The sequence below is a fragment of the Beta vulgaris genome, chromosome 6 (genome assembly GCF_026745355.1).
Source record: "Beta vulgaris subsp. vulgaris cultivar EL10 chromosome 6, EL10.2, whole genome shotgun sequence".
Classification (NCBI taxonomy): Eukaryota; Viridiplantae; Streptophyta; class Magnoliopsida; order Caryophyllales; family Amaranthaceae; genus Beta; species Beta vulgaris.
In genome coordinates, this window is record NC_079207.1 from 67,428,138 (window position 1) to 67,441,945 (window position 13,808).

At 36.4% G+C, this 13,808-nt stretch overlaps 2 protein-coding genes across 3 annotated transcripts; both read right to left on the reverse strand.

Moving 5' to 3' along the window:
• Window positions 1-406: 406 nt before the first annotated feature.
• Window positions 407-7,597, reverse strand: LOC104897636 (uncharacterized). Of its 2 annotated transcripts, XM_048646327.2 has the most exons (4): window positions 7,582-7,597; window positions 6,986-7,265; window positions 2,704-3,388; window positions 407-1,840 (listed from the first exon to the last, which is right to left on the reverse strand). In XM_048646327.2, exons 2-4 carry the CDS (start codon window positions 7,015-7,017, stop codon window positions 557-559), a joined length of 2,001 nt encoding a protein of 666 aa, XP_048502284.1. In that variant the 5' UTR covers window positions 7,018-7,265; window positions 7,582-7,597; the 3' UTR covers window positions 407-556. The 2 variants fall into 2 exon arrangements, with proteins under 2 accessions (XP_048502284.1, XP_048502283.1); XM_048646326.2 differs by lacking the exon at window positions 7,582-7,597 and having other exon boundaries at window positions 6,986-7,330.
• Window positions 7,598-7,820: 223 nt separating this feature from the next.
• LOC104897635 (pentatricopeptide repeat-containing protein At3g04130, mitochondrial) lies at window positions 7,821-12,496 on the reverse strand (the record flags this gene model as incomplete). Its single annotated transcript, XM_048646328.2, has 2 exons — window positions 7,821-8,343; window positions 10,924-12,496. Coding segments are annotated over 2 exons (1,614 nt in total), but the record flags the coding sequence as incomplete, so codon positions are not given.
• Window positions 12,497-13,808: the final 1,312 nt, after the last annotated feature.

Sequence of the window (13,808 nt, forward strand, 5' to 3'; positions counted from 1 at the left end):
TTATCAAACTAGTGGGAACCAATTACGTTTCTTTCCTCAATTATAAAGCTCTCAGTTGTTTCCATTTTCTCTAGGATAAACTCTTTTCATTTTTCTTTGTCTACACACTTTGTATTTTTGGATTATTTACATATTTAATTTTGACCATTATTGGTGATTTATACATAAACATAAATGAAATCTTGTTAGATTTGTCTTAACATATATTTTCAAAATATTAACTTCTAATAACTTTTACTTATCTACTTCCTCTGTTTCTTTTTTTTTTTATGTTGCAACATTTGCCTTTTTGGTGGGTGAATTAAATTATCAAATGTTACATCTAAAAAAACAGAAGTATAATTAAATAATTTCTGAGCCTATGCAGAATGAATGAAACTATTGGTCAAAGTTATGTATTGGAAAGTATGAAATTCAAATTGTATAAATAAAAATAAAAAAATGGTTGTAAGATTAATGATTAATCAACCAATTATCAATAAAATTGGACAGAGGGAAAGGAAAAATTCTGTAATTAACTAAACTTTTCAAAACTGTACAATAGTATTGAAATGCCTCAGAAGACAAGCCTTCTGCAACTACTATTTGTCCTAGTACAAGCATCTGACTCTTCCACAGCCAACCCTTGAGCTCCAAAACAGAAGTACTGATTCATCAAACTCTTATTGAAAGAGCTTACCCTCCTATGTTTATCACCCACTAATGATCTTTCACCACTTAAAGGTCCACTAAAAAATGAAGATCTTCTGACACTTTTTTCTTCAGAATCACCCTTTACCTTATGTGCTGAGGAAGGGGAAGATGCGAATGATTTCGAAAACGGGCTTGAAGGAGAGTAATGACCCAAGTGAAAACACGATTTGGGCGGTGTTCCTTGGATCACTCCTTGCATTAAGCTTACAGTGAATTTCTCGCGTGCAGAATGGCTGGGATTACCTGTCCCTGCAAATTTTTGCCTGAGTGGTGTTAGAGTATCATCTACATTTCCCTGTACCTTAAGTATTTTAACATCATTGTGCTCTTCATTCATCTTCATATTTGCGAATTTCCTCTCACCTCTCCTTGGAAACTGGAGGAGGAACCTTAACCGCCTTGAAGCTGAACGAACAAAAGTTGATTTCTTGTTGCTCTCAGTGTCAAAATTGCTTGTTACTTCACTAGAGCAAGAGCTGAATCTACCACTCGGCGGTTCACAACTCAAGTCGGAGTCATGCTCGTCTCCTGCAAATGGGAACAACTCGGCATCTGGCAATCTGAAAGAAGTTCCTGGACTAGTCCCAATGCCCTGCATTTTCAAGTGTCTGGCAAGAGCACTTCTAGCAGTATGATTCTGGCAGTCGGAAATTCCTCCAGCTGAGGTTATTTGTTTGATCAGAATACTGGATGTTGGTGTTTTAGGGCATTGCTTTAGGAGATCCAGAGGGGTTAATCCATCAATGTCACGGATATTTAAATCAATTGAAGATACCTTCATGAGGAGTTCCACAACATTGCACTGAATGTTTTCAGCAACAGCAATGTGCAGAGCAGTTCTGCCCTCGTTATTTCTAATATTGATGATGTCATTCAACTTGATGATTTTACCACTTACAAGCTGTTTGATGAGCTCAATTTGCTGGTCGATTCGATGGAAACCAGGGGACCGGAACCCAGCAACTGCCATGTGAAGAAATGAGTCCCCATCATTGTTTCTTGATGTGGTTAGTGCGGGTGATGCAAGAGCTAAGAACTCCACTACAGAAGAGTACCCTCTGTAGGAAGCAACTTGTAATGCTGTATTTCCTTGGTTGTCAGTGGAGTTGATGATACCACTATATGTTGCAATTAGAGCCTTAACCACCTGCATTCCGGGTTGATAGATTAACAAGAATTTTAACCAAGTTGCAATGCGGAAACTAGTAAATAAATTGTGTGGTGTTTTGCTGGGGAAGGAAATTTGATCGAAAAATCTTGGTAGATTATTATCTTATTGAGCTTATAATGTAAAACTTTCTCTCCCTAAAAATTATGTTCTTATGGGATTTTCAGAAGAATCGGGCTAATTGCGTAACAGTAAAGCAACTCAATGGCGAGAAAAATCCATTATGCCCTCATTACTCTCTCCTTCCTTCAACCAAACGGTAATTTTAGTTTGGCTCATCAGTTGTATGGTGTTAGTTGCCTAACTTGTAAAGGGGGCAATCAGAGTATTTCGAATTGGGTTCAGGTCAAGGTTTTTGGTCTATCCTTCCAATTTGCGTCAGGGCAGATCCCTCAGGGAGGGAGTGATTCGTGCCTGTGGTTTTCAGGTCAGGTCATTTCCAATCTAAATTGGTAACAACCCAACAGGTCGATTCAACATTTGGTGTTTTCAGGTTTAAATGAGATTATATTCGGGTCAGGTCCAGTTCCTTTCAGATTTTTGGTAAAATCGGGTCTGGGGATAGATAAATCGGCTCGGATCTTGGATAAGAGTAAGACTGCAAGGACTACAGCAAAGATCCATACTAGATGGTAACTGTAAATCGCAATGTAGTAACCAAGATACACTAGAATGAGATCCTAGGCAGAAATAAATTAAGAATATATTCATGATAAATTCAAGAATCAAAGCAAAATCAAAATCAATCCAAATCTAGTAAAGCAGAGTATAATCATGATAAATTCCATAGAATAATATTTCCAAAAGAAAAATAAGAGGCAAAATGCAGAAAGATCTTTCACCTCAAGCTGGCCTCTACTGGAAGCAGAATGCAATATTGTGGAACCTTGACAATCTCTATATAAAGCCAAAACATCAGAACAATCTGACAAAAGCTCGTTAAGAACCTCCAAATTCCCTCCCCTAGCAGCAGCATGAACTGCCCTATTCATCATATCCTCTACAAAACCCTCCCCTACTTCACCACTACCTTTATTCACATTCATAGCAGATTCAAGCAAGAGCCTAAAAACCTCCGAATTCTTGCTCCGAGCAGCAGCGTAAAAAATATCAGTGACACCATACTCACCTTCTCCAAACACAAGAAGAGGATCTCTCTCAAGCAAGTCCATAACAAATCCCATATCCCCTGCAGAGGCAGCAGTGTAGAGAAGCCACCCACCATAGCCTGCTCTCATCAAAGAGTTCTGCTGCAGCCCATCACCAAGTCCAGGCTCACAGTCCATGAGTAGGGTCCGGGCCACACAAGCCCTACAAAGGGCCACGTCGCTGTAGGGCGTGGCATCAGCCGCTTTGATCCCATCCTCCCATACAGTCTCAAGGCGGCGTGTTCGGCGTAGGGAGGTGAGCTTGATGAGGAGGTTAGGGTCAATGCGGAGAAGCTCTTTGACTAAGTCACAAAGGCCATTGGCTGCTGCCCAATCTATGGGGGTTGCATACCACCATTGATCTCCTGTGCTTTCCCAACTAAGTGGAAAGTATGAGTTAGGCATTTTTTTTCCTATCAAGAGCTAAATTTCATGAAAGAGAACAAGAGGTATAATAACCAACTTATATGAGCATATCTTTTTTCTGATACCCAAAACAGAAAAAGAGCAGAAAAAGTTCAAGATTCTGTATTGCCTTGTGAATACTACAAAAGGAAAAGGGTGTAAAAAGTTCTGAGTAAGAAAATGACAGTGAACTGAGAGAGTGAAAGAGAATAATATAAAGTGGGTCTTAGCTATATGAATCCTATTAGATATCACGAGGAAAAAAGTAAATAGGGTAGTTATCTTTTATGGCCATTAATTTTAAAGTGAAAAGTGGCATGAGAATTAGAATTATTTATTACTCCCTGATTACTTCCATTAATATCCTATCTACCCACATACAGAGAATAGTTGAACTCAGATCTCATTTCCTGAGGCTTGTTTACTGGAGAAAAGAGGGGAATGTGCCCAAAAAAAGAAAATTGTACCCTGATGTTTCCCACTGTAACTTTTATGCTCCAGAAAATGTATACTGGCTCCGTTTCTTAATTCATGCAACATTGGCAAATGGTACATAAACCAACGAGGAGGAGAGAGAGTGACACATGACCCATGTGCTTAAATAATAAAATGAAGCTTTTTTTGTGTGAGAATTTTTCAATAAGAGAAATGTTGTTATGAAACATCCCAAGAAGAAATATGTTGTATGTATTAAGAGGCGGAGGTAGTATATATATAATATATAGATAGACAATCTAGAAATTACTGTTATTTCCTATAAAAGAAAATATTATTACAATAATAATTATAATAATAAGAATTTATATATTTTAGTATAAACATACTATTTGTATTATTGCAGTTACTTTTTATACTCCTTTAGTCTCTTCTAAAAAAAGGGGAAAGTTTTTGCTCTTGATGAACCTGAATGAACCCTTGATGTATTACGAAACAAAAGCTTTTTCCAAAAAATCTTCAAAAACATTCATCTTCCTGTAACACTATTTAAAAAAAATTAACATTGATCTCTCAAGGCAAAGGATTTTCAACTTATCAATTAATTTATCAATAACAAGGTTGTACAAGGTACCAAAAGAACAAAAAAACAAAGGTAGATATCAAGAAATTGCAGCAAAGCCACTTAATAATTGTAATAAGTGGCAATAAATTCATAAAACTAATATAAAATAAAAACTTGTCTATATTGAACTTTGAAGAGAATCTAAACACTTATTTTGGTACATAATAATGTAACTAATAAATGATTTAAGATCTCACTTTACTATCAATCTAATAAAAGTCCCCATCTTATAGTAGTATTTTGGGGGTAAAGTTAGGTCCACCACACTGCACATGACAACTCCACATAAGAGAGAGAAAATGAAACATCATGGAACTAAATAAGCTAATTTCATCAATCCCTTTTTGTCTCTATCTTGGTGTCCTATCATTGTTTGTTAAACTCCCTTGGATCAACCGAATTGATTCCTCATTCTTTTCTTTATTTTTATACCTTATCAAACATGCCTCATGTGACTAACATATTCTTATACTAGATTCATTATGGGAAAAAATGCAGGTATCCTATGCAAATAACCAGTTGGGTAAATAACAAAAAGATATCTGAGTATGGTAACAACTAACAATACTTACTGTAAGTTCGCTCTCTAGTGTTACATACTTTGTGGTACGTTTTGGTATCGAGAACGGGTGCAAGAACGACATTTGCTACTTAGTTTTGTTAAAGTAGCACAAGACTGTACCACTGGATGAATTTGTACGGTTTAGAACGTAGTCGAGTACTCGAGCTCAGGTAACAGTAACACTGGTTTTCAGAGCTAAGGGAGGTCAAGATATATGCAACCATATACTCGGTTGAAATTAATGGCAAGGTTTTCTAAGTTCTAACAGCCCACAATAGAAAAAACATTCTGAAAAAAAGAAAAAGGGATATACAGCTAAGTAGCTAACAGATCTAAGTGAATTAAAAACATGAAATGTCTGACATTAAGCCACCGACAAAGACTTAAGGCAACACCCAGAAGATTTAGTGGCAGAAATGACTTTTTACTAAAATGAATCATATATTCATATGGAAGTCCATACCATACTACTTCCTTTGACTCTGCCGGATATTTAGGGCCTACATAAAATCTGTTTTTTTTTTCAAATAAGAAAATCACAATATTAGATATTGAATATTGGCGGGCCCTTTATTTCACCTCAAGTACCCGTGTTGATTCTTGACACTCAGACATAGGTGGAACACTTGGGCACTTCATTTTGGGCCAAAAAAATTGAAAATAGTTCCATAAAATAGCCAAAATCGGACACTTGGACACGTACTCGTGTCGGACATAGGTACTTGAGTCCAAGCAACAAAACTTTTATAGCTATTCTCAAGAATGTAAACATTATGCAGTTATTTTTGATAGGAATGTACAATATGTTATGCAGTTATTGACAAAATAGCTTCAGTTAGTCAGATCTACATTCTTTTCAAGACCATCCAATTCCACTTATATTTTGGTGATGTATTTAATTTGGCTCAATCCAGTTTGGGCAAATTTGGGTCTATAGTCATCCAATTCATGTGAAAACCCAATCATATTAGTCATTTTTAGATCGGGTTCACTCGGATCAATTTACGTTTGGGTCAAAGTTGGGTGGCTAGTTCAAGGTACAATATGTGTCTGAGTCGGCCTATTCCAATCAGGGCCAGTTTGGCTAGGTATAATACAGGGCAATTGATGTTTATATGCAATAGTGCATATGATAGAACATAGGTTTATGTCAGACACAGCTTTGAGCCTTTGACCCATATATTAACATGTTGGTACTTAAGTTCCAACCAAAAAGTTGTGCAGAAGACATTTGGGCAAACAGTCACAGCATTTTGGCAACAGATTAAGCTACAACACACAACAATAGGCTTCTGCAATTCCAATATCCAATTAATTGGGTTTTTGGAGTCCACAAGATGTCAGTCAGTTCTAAAAGGAGAACATAAGCAATAAGAAGAGAATTTTAATTTAAAGAATTTCGTAATACAAGATATTGATGATTCATCAAAGTGATACCAGTCACCATCATACATAACTATCACAACTTATGACTTATAGAGAAACATTCAAAGTACTCTCATTATGGTTAATCTTCAATGTCGTCCATAAATACCTAAGTTTTGTTTGTTTCTTTGTGATGAAAGAAAGTGGACTAAAACTGTCTCATAAGCTGAGTTTACTGCTTATTAAGTTGGAAGACAGATTCTTTGGAGAAGAGATATTTCCACAAAGCAAACTCGAAGTAAAAATTTAGAAACCGAGTCTTGAGAAGCAACACTTAATGCTACACTTAAAGACGTTACAACAATATAAAGGCCAAAGCCTAAATCCCCATAAGATGGGTTGGCTGCATGAGCCATAATTAATCTCAAGTGGTCTTCCACATAGACCCTCTGTCTCCATTTCTTTCTGTATGATTTAAATAGGTTCATCTAAGAAGTTGGCTATATAACTACAAAGACATTTTAATGAAAGCATTGTGTATTAATTCAAAAGTTAAAAAAACTAGAATGAATTTTCAAGTATACCTTTGCAGTATTTTGATGAGTCGTGTCTGCATGACTATGCTCGCAACGAGCTTAACACTGCCATTGAAATCATTTGCATTATCCTTACTTCACTCCAGTTTGTTTCTGATGAATGTAACAGAAGAAACCCCAAGTCAATTTGGGCCCACAGCCAGCAAAGTCATATCCTCTGTCTCCCAAGAACAAGCTCTTGAGCTCCCTTGATGACCTCCCTTTAAGGCAGCATGGTTGTATTGAGGTGTTGAGATTAAGAGCATCTTTCAAGTCCATTCTACTGCATCTGGAACAGTTGATATATAATGTTTGAGCTCATTTCACCAAAGATGGTTGACAATGCAAAAAGACACCTGGAGTCCAAAAGATAGAATTGAGCCCTAATTTCACCAAGGTTTAACCAACAGTTTCATTTTCAAAAAAAAATCATGTACAAATAGTTCAATAATGACAGATATGCATGGAAGGGTTCCTACTATAAATCTAGAGTCTAGAAACACATCGAATTCCGAGCAAGGCAAAGATCAGAACTCAACAGCACAAGGCACATGCAATCTACTATGAAATCTTAAAGAAGCTATTAATATACAGGCGAATCTTACAAGAGATTGTTTTTTTGAAGGGATACAAGGGATTGTTGACATTGCTTGTATCACCCCCCCCCCCAATCACCTTGTGCTATCACAACCTTTTGCAGCATGGTGAGCATCTGTGTTCCGGCGGCTATTATTCTTCAATAGATACGATGCTTGGTCTGGAACCTGTTAAGTAATGAAGAGAGAATCAAACAGTATCTAACTTGCAGAAGTTTAAAGATCTACAGTGAAGATTTAACAGAGCAATATGCTAAAGTGGGGGAAGAGGTGCTAATTTAAAGACAACGTAATACAATGGAATAAGCCAAATTAATGGCTCCGGAACGCATGTATAACCTTTGCTAGAGACAAATCAATCTTGTATTGATCTTGTCAACCCATTGGTCCGATAATCATTGAGCGTCTCAAGTCCCTCCAGTTTCATTAAGATTTTGTATCGGCTTCTAAAGATTTGCAGTATTTGAGTTAGCCTTTGGTTAGTAATGTTAGGATGATTTTGGGTGCAGTGCCAACCATGGTTCCAGTGCTTAGTGAAGACTCCAAGCAACCTTAGGAAGTTGCTTTAGGGGACTAGAGCTCCAGGAAACTTCCCAAGCAATTCCTTTGAAAATATCAACCATCTTCCCAGACAAGATTCGGAAACCAATCTTAGGTCTAGCTAGGTCATCAGTTTCCCGGGACATTCAGTGATAGGAGTCTGAAAGTTGGAAATTCTAAAATCCTCCTGCTAGGACTTGACAAACAGCTTCCTTGGACAATGAAGTTCCCCTAAGGAAACACTTAAGAATTCATAGAGGTATACATGAAAAGATTTTCTACTAGAATTGTGTCAATAAGGCAGTTAGTGTTGTAGTGATGCTCAAGTTGAAATCATATACCAACAGCACATCCATGCAATCAACGCATAGGCTCTAATGAATTACACACCAAGGGGAATATCATGGAGAACAATTGGCATTGATATCATCACCAAAACAGCAAGCCAAGCAAAGTGCAATTACAACTCTTCCTACTCCCTAGTATTTACTATTAAGAGCATTTAGTATCCTGGTAGCCAATGGGTCTTATCTTCAATAGATCACATGCTTGCTTTCTCAGAAGTGACCAAGAGAATATTAACCACTACCAAATCACAGAACTTGGAACACTCACATGAGAGATAGAAGAAAGAAACTATGCGCTGAAACAGAGCAAAAAGTCCGAAGTAAAACAATGGAATCAGCCAGAATCATGTCCTATAGGTATGACCTAAGACCTTCCTCAAGGGTAATCATCTTAGATCTACTACTCCCTCCGGTCTTTATTAGTTTACCTGTTTTTCTTTTTGAATGTCCCTTATTAGTTTACCCATTTCTTTTGTTTCTATTTTTGGAATGGGACCACTATTTCCATCACACATATATTCAACTTTGATATAAAATAATAGTTTCTCTTTCTTTCTATGTCCCACAACATTGTTTCTCCCAAAACTCTGTGCAAAAGAAATGGATAAACTAACTAAGACCGGAGGAAGTATTATCTAATTTATATGCTATCTTGGTCATTCAGCATCCAACAGAGGCTTCTGTTCAAGATCTTGTGTTGACTCCAAAACAGTCTCATAGAAATATAGCCTTTAAGTCAGGTTTTCTTTAGATGGTATTAAGTTTGATGTCATCAGTTGTTCTAATCCCCACCTTAGGCGAAACTAGGAGGCTGTCTCGAACTCTAGAAGACTTCCCTCCAAATTCTTCAAAATAATCGACCAGTATCTAGAAAAGGTCTTGCAAGTATTAGCCTCAGTCATATTCTTGTCCTGGTAACTATCAGGAAAATGAAAAAACTTCTAACATCCTTTAAAGTTTGCTAAGAATATAAGATATATTGCCAAGCACCAGTTATTAAAAGCGTGAATTCTTCACAATATGTATGTATCAAGGAGCTTACGAGTGTGATGCGTCTACGCATCTATGGGATCGAACAGCTTGGTACCTTGGGACCTCTAATATTCTGCCCAAATTTGTTCTCAATTTTCAATTTTACGAGTAGGAGTTGTAGCACTTAGTAAGGGTTTCTGCAAAACTTCTGCCAAAATCCACCGAAAATTATTATACACCAATGGTCTATGGAAAAGATCTCGCAAGTATGGACTATTAAACTTAGGTCTATGGTCATACAGTCTCATTGGTTACTTTGACAATTTCACTTGGGCTTTATGAGGTGGCCTTGGTCATAGGAATGAGTTAAATATTCATAATGGCATTAAATGGATATTTATGCATTTGGGGGCAGTCTATATGATTTGGTTTAACACTGTCATTTGGCATTAAAATGGTATTTGGCCTTCACTGAGGACAATTGTTTTTCATTCTCATAGCATTTGTGGCCCTTCAAGCCGTAAGCAACCTGAAGAGGGTCTCTTAGAGTTTTATTAAGATCCTTTGTAGCTTCTTAAATGGGTTTTCCATCGATGAGCGGTAACCTAAAACTTTTACTCTATTTCACTTTATTTTCCATTGTTTACTCACTCACATTGACAATTTCCTTATCCCAGAGCACATATCATATTGCTATTAGGTTCAAAGACGAATTCTCCATCCAAAAGGAGTAGTCCTCTACTATGCTTTTCTTATAAGAGACTCCTCACAAGTAGACATAGGTTAAACATCAACCAGGCAGAACTTTGTAACATGTCGTGGTTTCAGCACTTATGTTACATGTCTTCCGATTCAGATAGATTATAAATGTATCTACGTAATCAAAACTTTTTGTGCATGTTGATGTTTGACATTTTCATGGCAACCACATGCGATTAACATTTTTAGTAACCTTTGTAATTAGCTAATATATATTTCCTTTAAAATACTTCTGATATAAATCGACAGCCAAAGTACATAAGGCTGATTCATTGTAATCCATTAGACATGCCTTCCACAAAACATTAAGAAAACTGATTTACAGCCAGATAATATTTAGTGCATAGTGTTCTAATTTATTCCTCACTTAATGTCTTAAACCAAATTGGATTAGACTGGTATATGTTATCCTTTAGGCTGTCTAATAGGGAGAATAATAGGGGAAACATATGACAGTGAACTAATGCTTCCGTCATGGTCTCAAAAAATTCCGAGAAAAGTCTATTAATTTTACACAGCAAGTTGAACTCATCACAAACTTCAAGCTCTATAGAAATAGAGTCATCTATAGAGTTTTAGTTTCTGGAAATCTGGACATAGGGTAAAGAAATGAACAATTTATGGGCTGGAACATATGGAGGTTTGCAGTTTAAAGTCACGGGCTGCATATAATAGAAGTTGCCGACTTGTGTCAGACAATAAGGCAAAAAGGATTAATATTGACTCTGCTAACCTGGATATTTATGCTGCAAGGAATCTTTCAAATTTTTAATGTAAAGCGCAACTCTTTCAGCAGCATCATACATATTCTTCTGTTTGACCTCATCTAGAAGCAGGCGACAAGTTTGATGCCTCGGTGTCAGCTCCTTACCTATCATCTCCTCAAATATACGGAAAGCCCACTCGCATCTGTCCACTCTACAAAGACCATGAATCAAAAGTGAATACGTTGAATCATCAAGACTAAGATGATGCTTGAGAACCATATCATCCAGTAATTTGGTCAAGCAACTATCTGACATCCTTAATTTGAAGCAGGCTTTTAGCAATGGATAGAATGTCCGAAGATCAGGCTCACAAAGTGCTTCCTTTTCCATATCTTCTAGAATGTTGAAAGCCATCCCTTCTTGTCCATGCCAACAACACATGCTAATTAATGTATTGTAGGTGGAAGTATCAGGATAAACACCATTCTTAGGCATCTCCACCTTAAAAATATCAAAGGCTTCCGTTATGCATTGAGCTTTTCCAAGGGTATAAATTAATACATTATAAAACTGGGTGTCAGGTTTACATCCAGATGATTTGACTCTGTCAGCTATTTGTAGTGCTTCTTCAAGTTTGCCAGCCTTTGACAATAAAGACATCATAGTCGTGTAAGTAACAGCACTGGGCTGGCAGCCTTGAGATTCCATCATCTCAAGTAACTCAAAAGCCTTATTCCAATTAGACAGACGGCAGTAAGACTGTAAGATAATTGTATAGCTTATCACACAAGGAGAAAAACCATGCCCTTTCATCTCTTGAAGTGTCCAATATGCTTCTTCAACCCGTTTGATTTTGCACCAACCATGAATGAAAATTGTAAACGTGTGCACAGTTGGTGGAATATGAGACTTAAGCTCCGAAAAGATAGCACGCGCCATCTCTACTTGTCTCTCTTTGCAAAGCGTATCAAGCAACAAATTCATAGACTTAGCATTCTTCTCCAAACAAAAAGTTCCCAACTCATCGAATGTCCTGACAGCATCTTTCCATCTCCGAGCACCAGCAAACCTTCTCATCACTTTCGCCAGAGTTTTAAGGGTAACCAAATTCCTCTCAAGCATTTCACCCACCAATTCATTCATCTTATCAAACTGCCTAGCCTTTCCTAATATGTCTACCATTGAATCATATGCTTCAGGTAAGTGCTCAAAATGAGGGCGAGATTTAGCCCATCTAAAAATACCTAACGCAGCTTTCCAATCGTTTTCAAACCGATGAAGCAACATATCGACAAGGGCATGACTAATGCTGACTGCCTCACAAACTTCATCATTCATCAAAGAGCTCAGAACCTCATCCTCATTACTACCCACGTGAATCTTGCTAGCTAGTAATTGAAGATCCGACGATTTTGTTACGTTATTGGAGTGACTAGTTTGGGAAGGAGAAAATGTTGAAAACTTTGCATAGTCATAACACCTAACATAAGCAGCATTTTGCCAATGCAAAGGTACTGATACAATCAATAGTTTCAAAACCCTTTCATTCAAACAATTTCTGACAAGGGTTCTCAACAAAATATGCTGCATTGAATAACAAATAGTTTACAATTGCCAATAAATTTCACCTGCAACCTCAAAATCAAAAACACAAAAAAAATCAATATCTCATTTTGGCACTTGGGTTTTTCAGAAAAAGAAAAGGAAAAAAAATCCCATTTACCAAATGCCCACAATTTTGTTTTATTTTTTATATTTATAGACCTTGAATTAGAAATTAAAAAGACAAGTAGAGAGTGAGTTGACAACATCATTAAATTCAACAAGAAGTATTCTATCAAAATAGAACTACAAGATTACAACTTTATTGCATGAGTTCATATTAAGCAAGGAATGAAATTTTGAGAAAGAAATAACCTCAATTTGTTTTTGCGGTTTTTGGCAAAGCTACTACAACGGAGAATGAACACCAATATCTCTGCTACTTCTGCTGCTCTTTCTGAATGAAATGAATTATGTTTTCGGCTTCTCGCTCTTATGGGCAGTTTTTAGTTTTCATCATATTTACTTCCTCCGTTTCAAATTAAATATAACAATTTAACTTTTTCACTTTCATACTTTCCATGTTGAAAAATGATCGAGTGGGATCTTGTTAGATATATCTAAGAGAGTAAGAGTTTGTTGTATGGGAGACCGTCTACTTTTAAATCAAAATTAGACAATGATAAGTCCAATGTTAAAAGGAGAACTAGTCTAATAGTGATTAGTTTAATTTCATCCGATGACTAGTTTAATCCACTTAGTAACTAGGTCTACTTTTATATTGAAATTAGACCGTCTCTTTTAATAAGTTTTGTACATCTAGTGACGTACTTTCATAAAATATAATTTTTGTAATTTTTAATGATATGTAATTATAAATATTTGTGGTCAAAATAATACCTTGACATGCGTAAAAGTGAATTTGTTTCATTTGATTCAGAACGGAAAAAGTATAACTAGATTTAATAAGTTTTTTTTTACCATCTTAAAAGCAACTTGGTGTGTGCATTAGCACATCTTTCACAATTACTACCTTAAAGTTCCTAACTTGCTAAAAATCACCACATTGACTCAACTCACGTAAAGAATCTGACTAAGTGGGACCCACCTAACTGTTTTATGTTTTGTTTCCCCTTAGACCCCGATATTTCATTTCATCTTTTTTAAAAAAAACAATTCTCTCTTGCATTCTTTCATAAAAACCTAAAATCAAGTTAAGGTTTATAATTTTCTAAGATATTTGACCTTAATGATATGGTAATTGCAAATTTCTAAGTTGCTATATGTATGATTTATGGATTCAAGTTCATAGGTCGAGATTCTTGCTTGATTTTGGCATTTTTTGTAATTAGGTCTAAACTGGGTCATT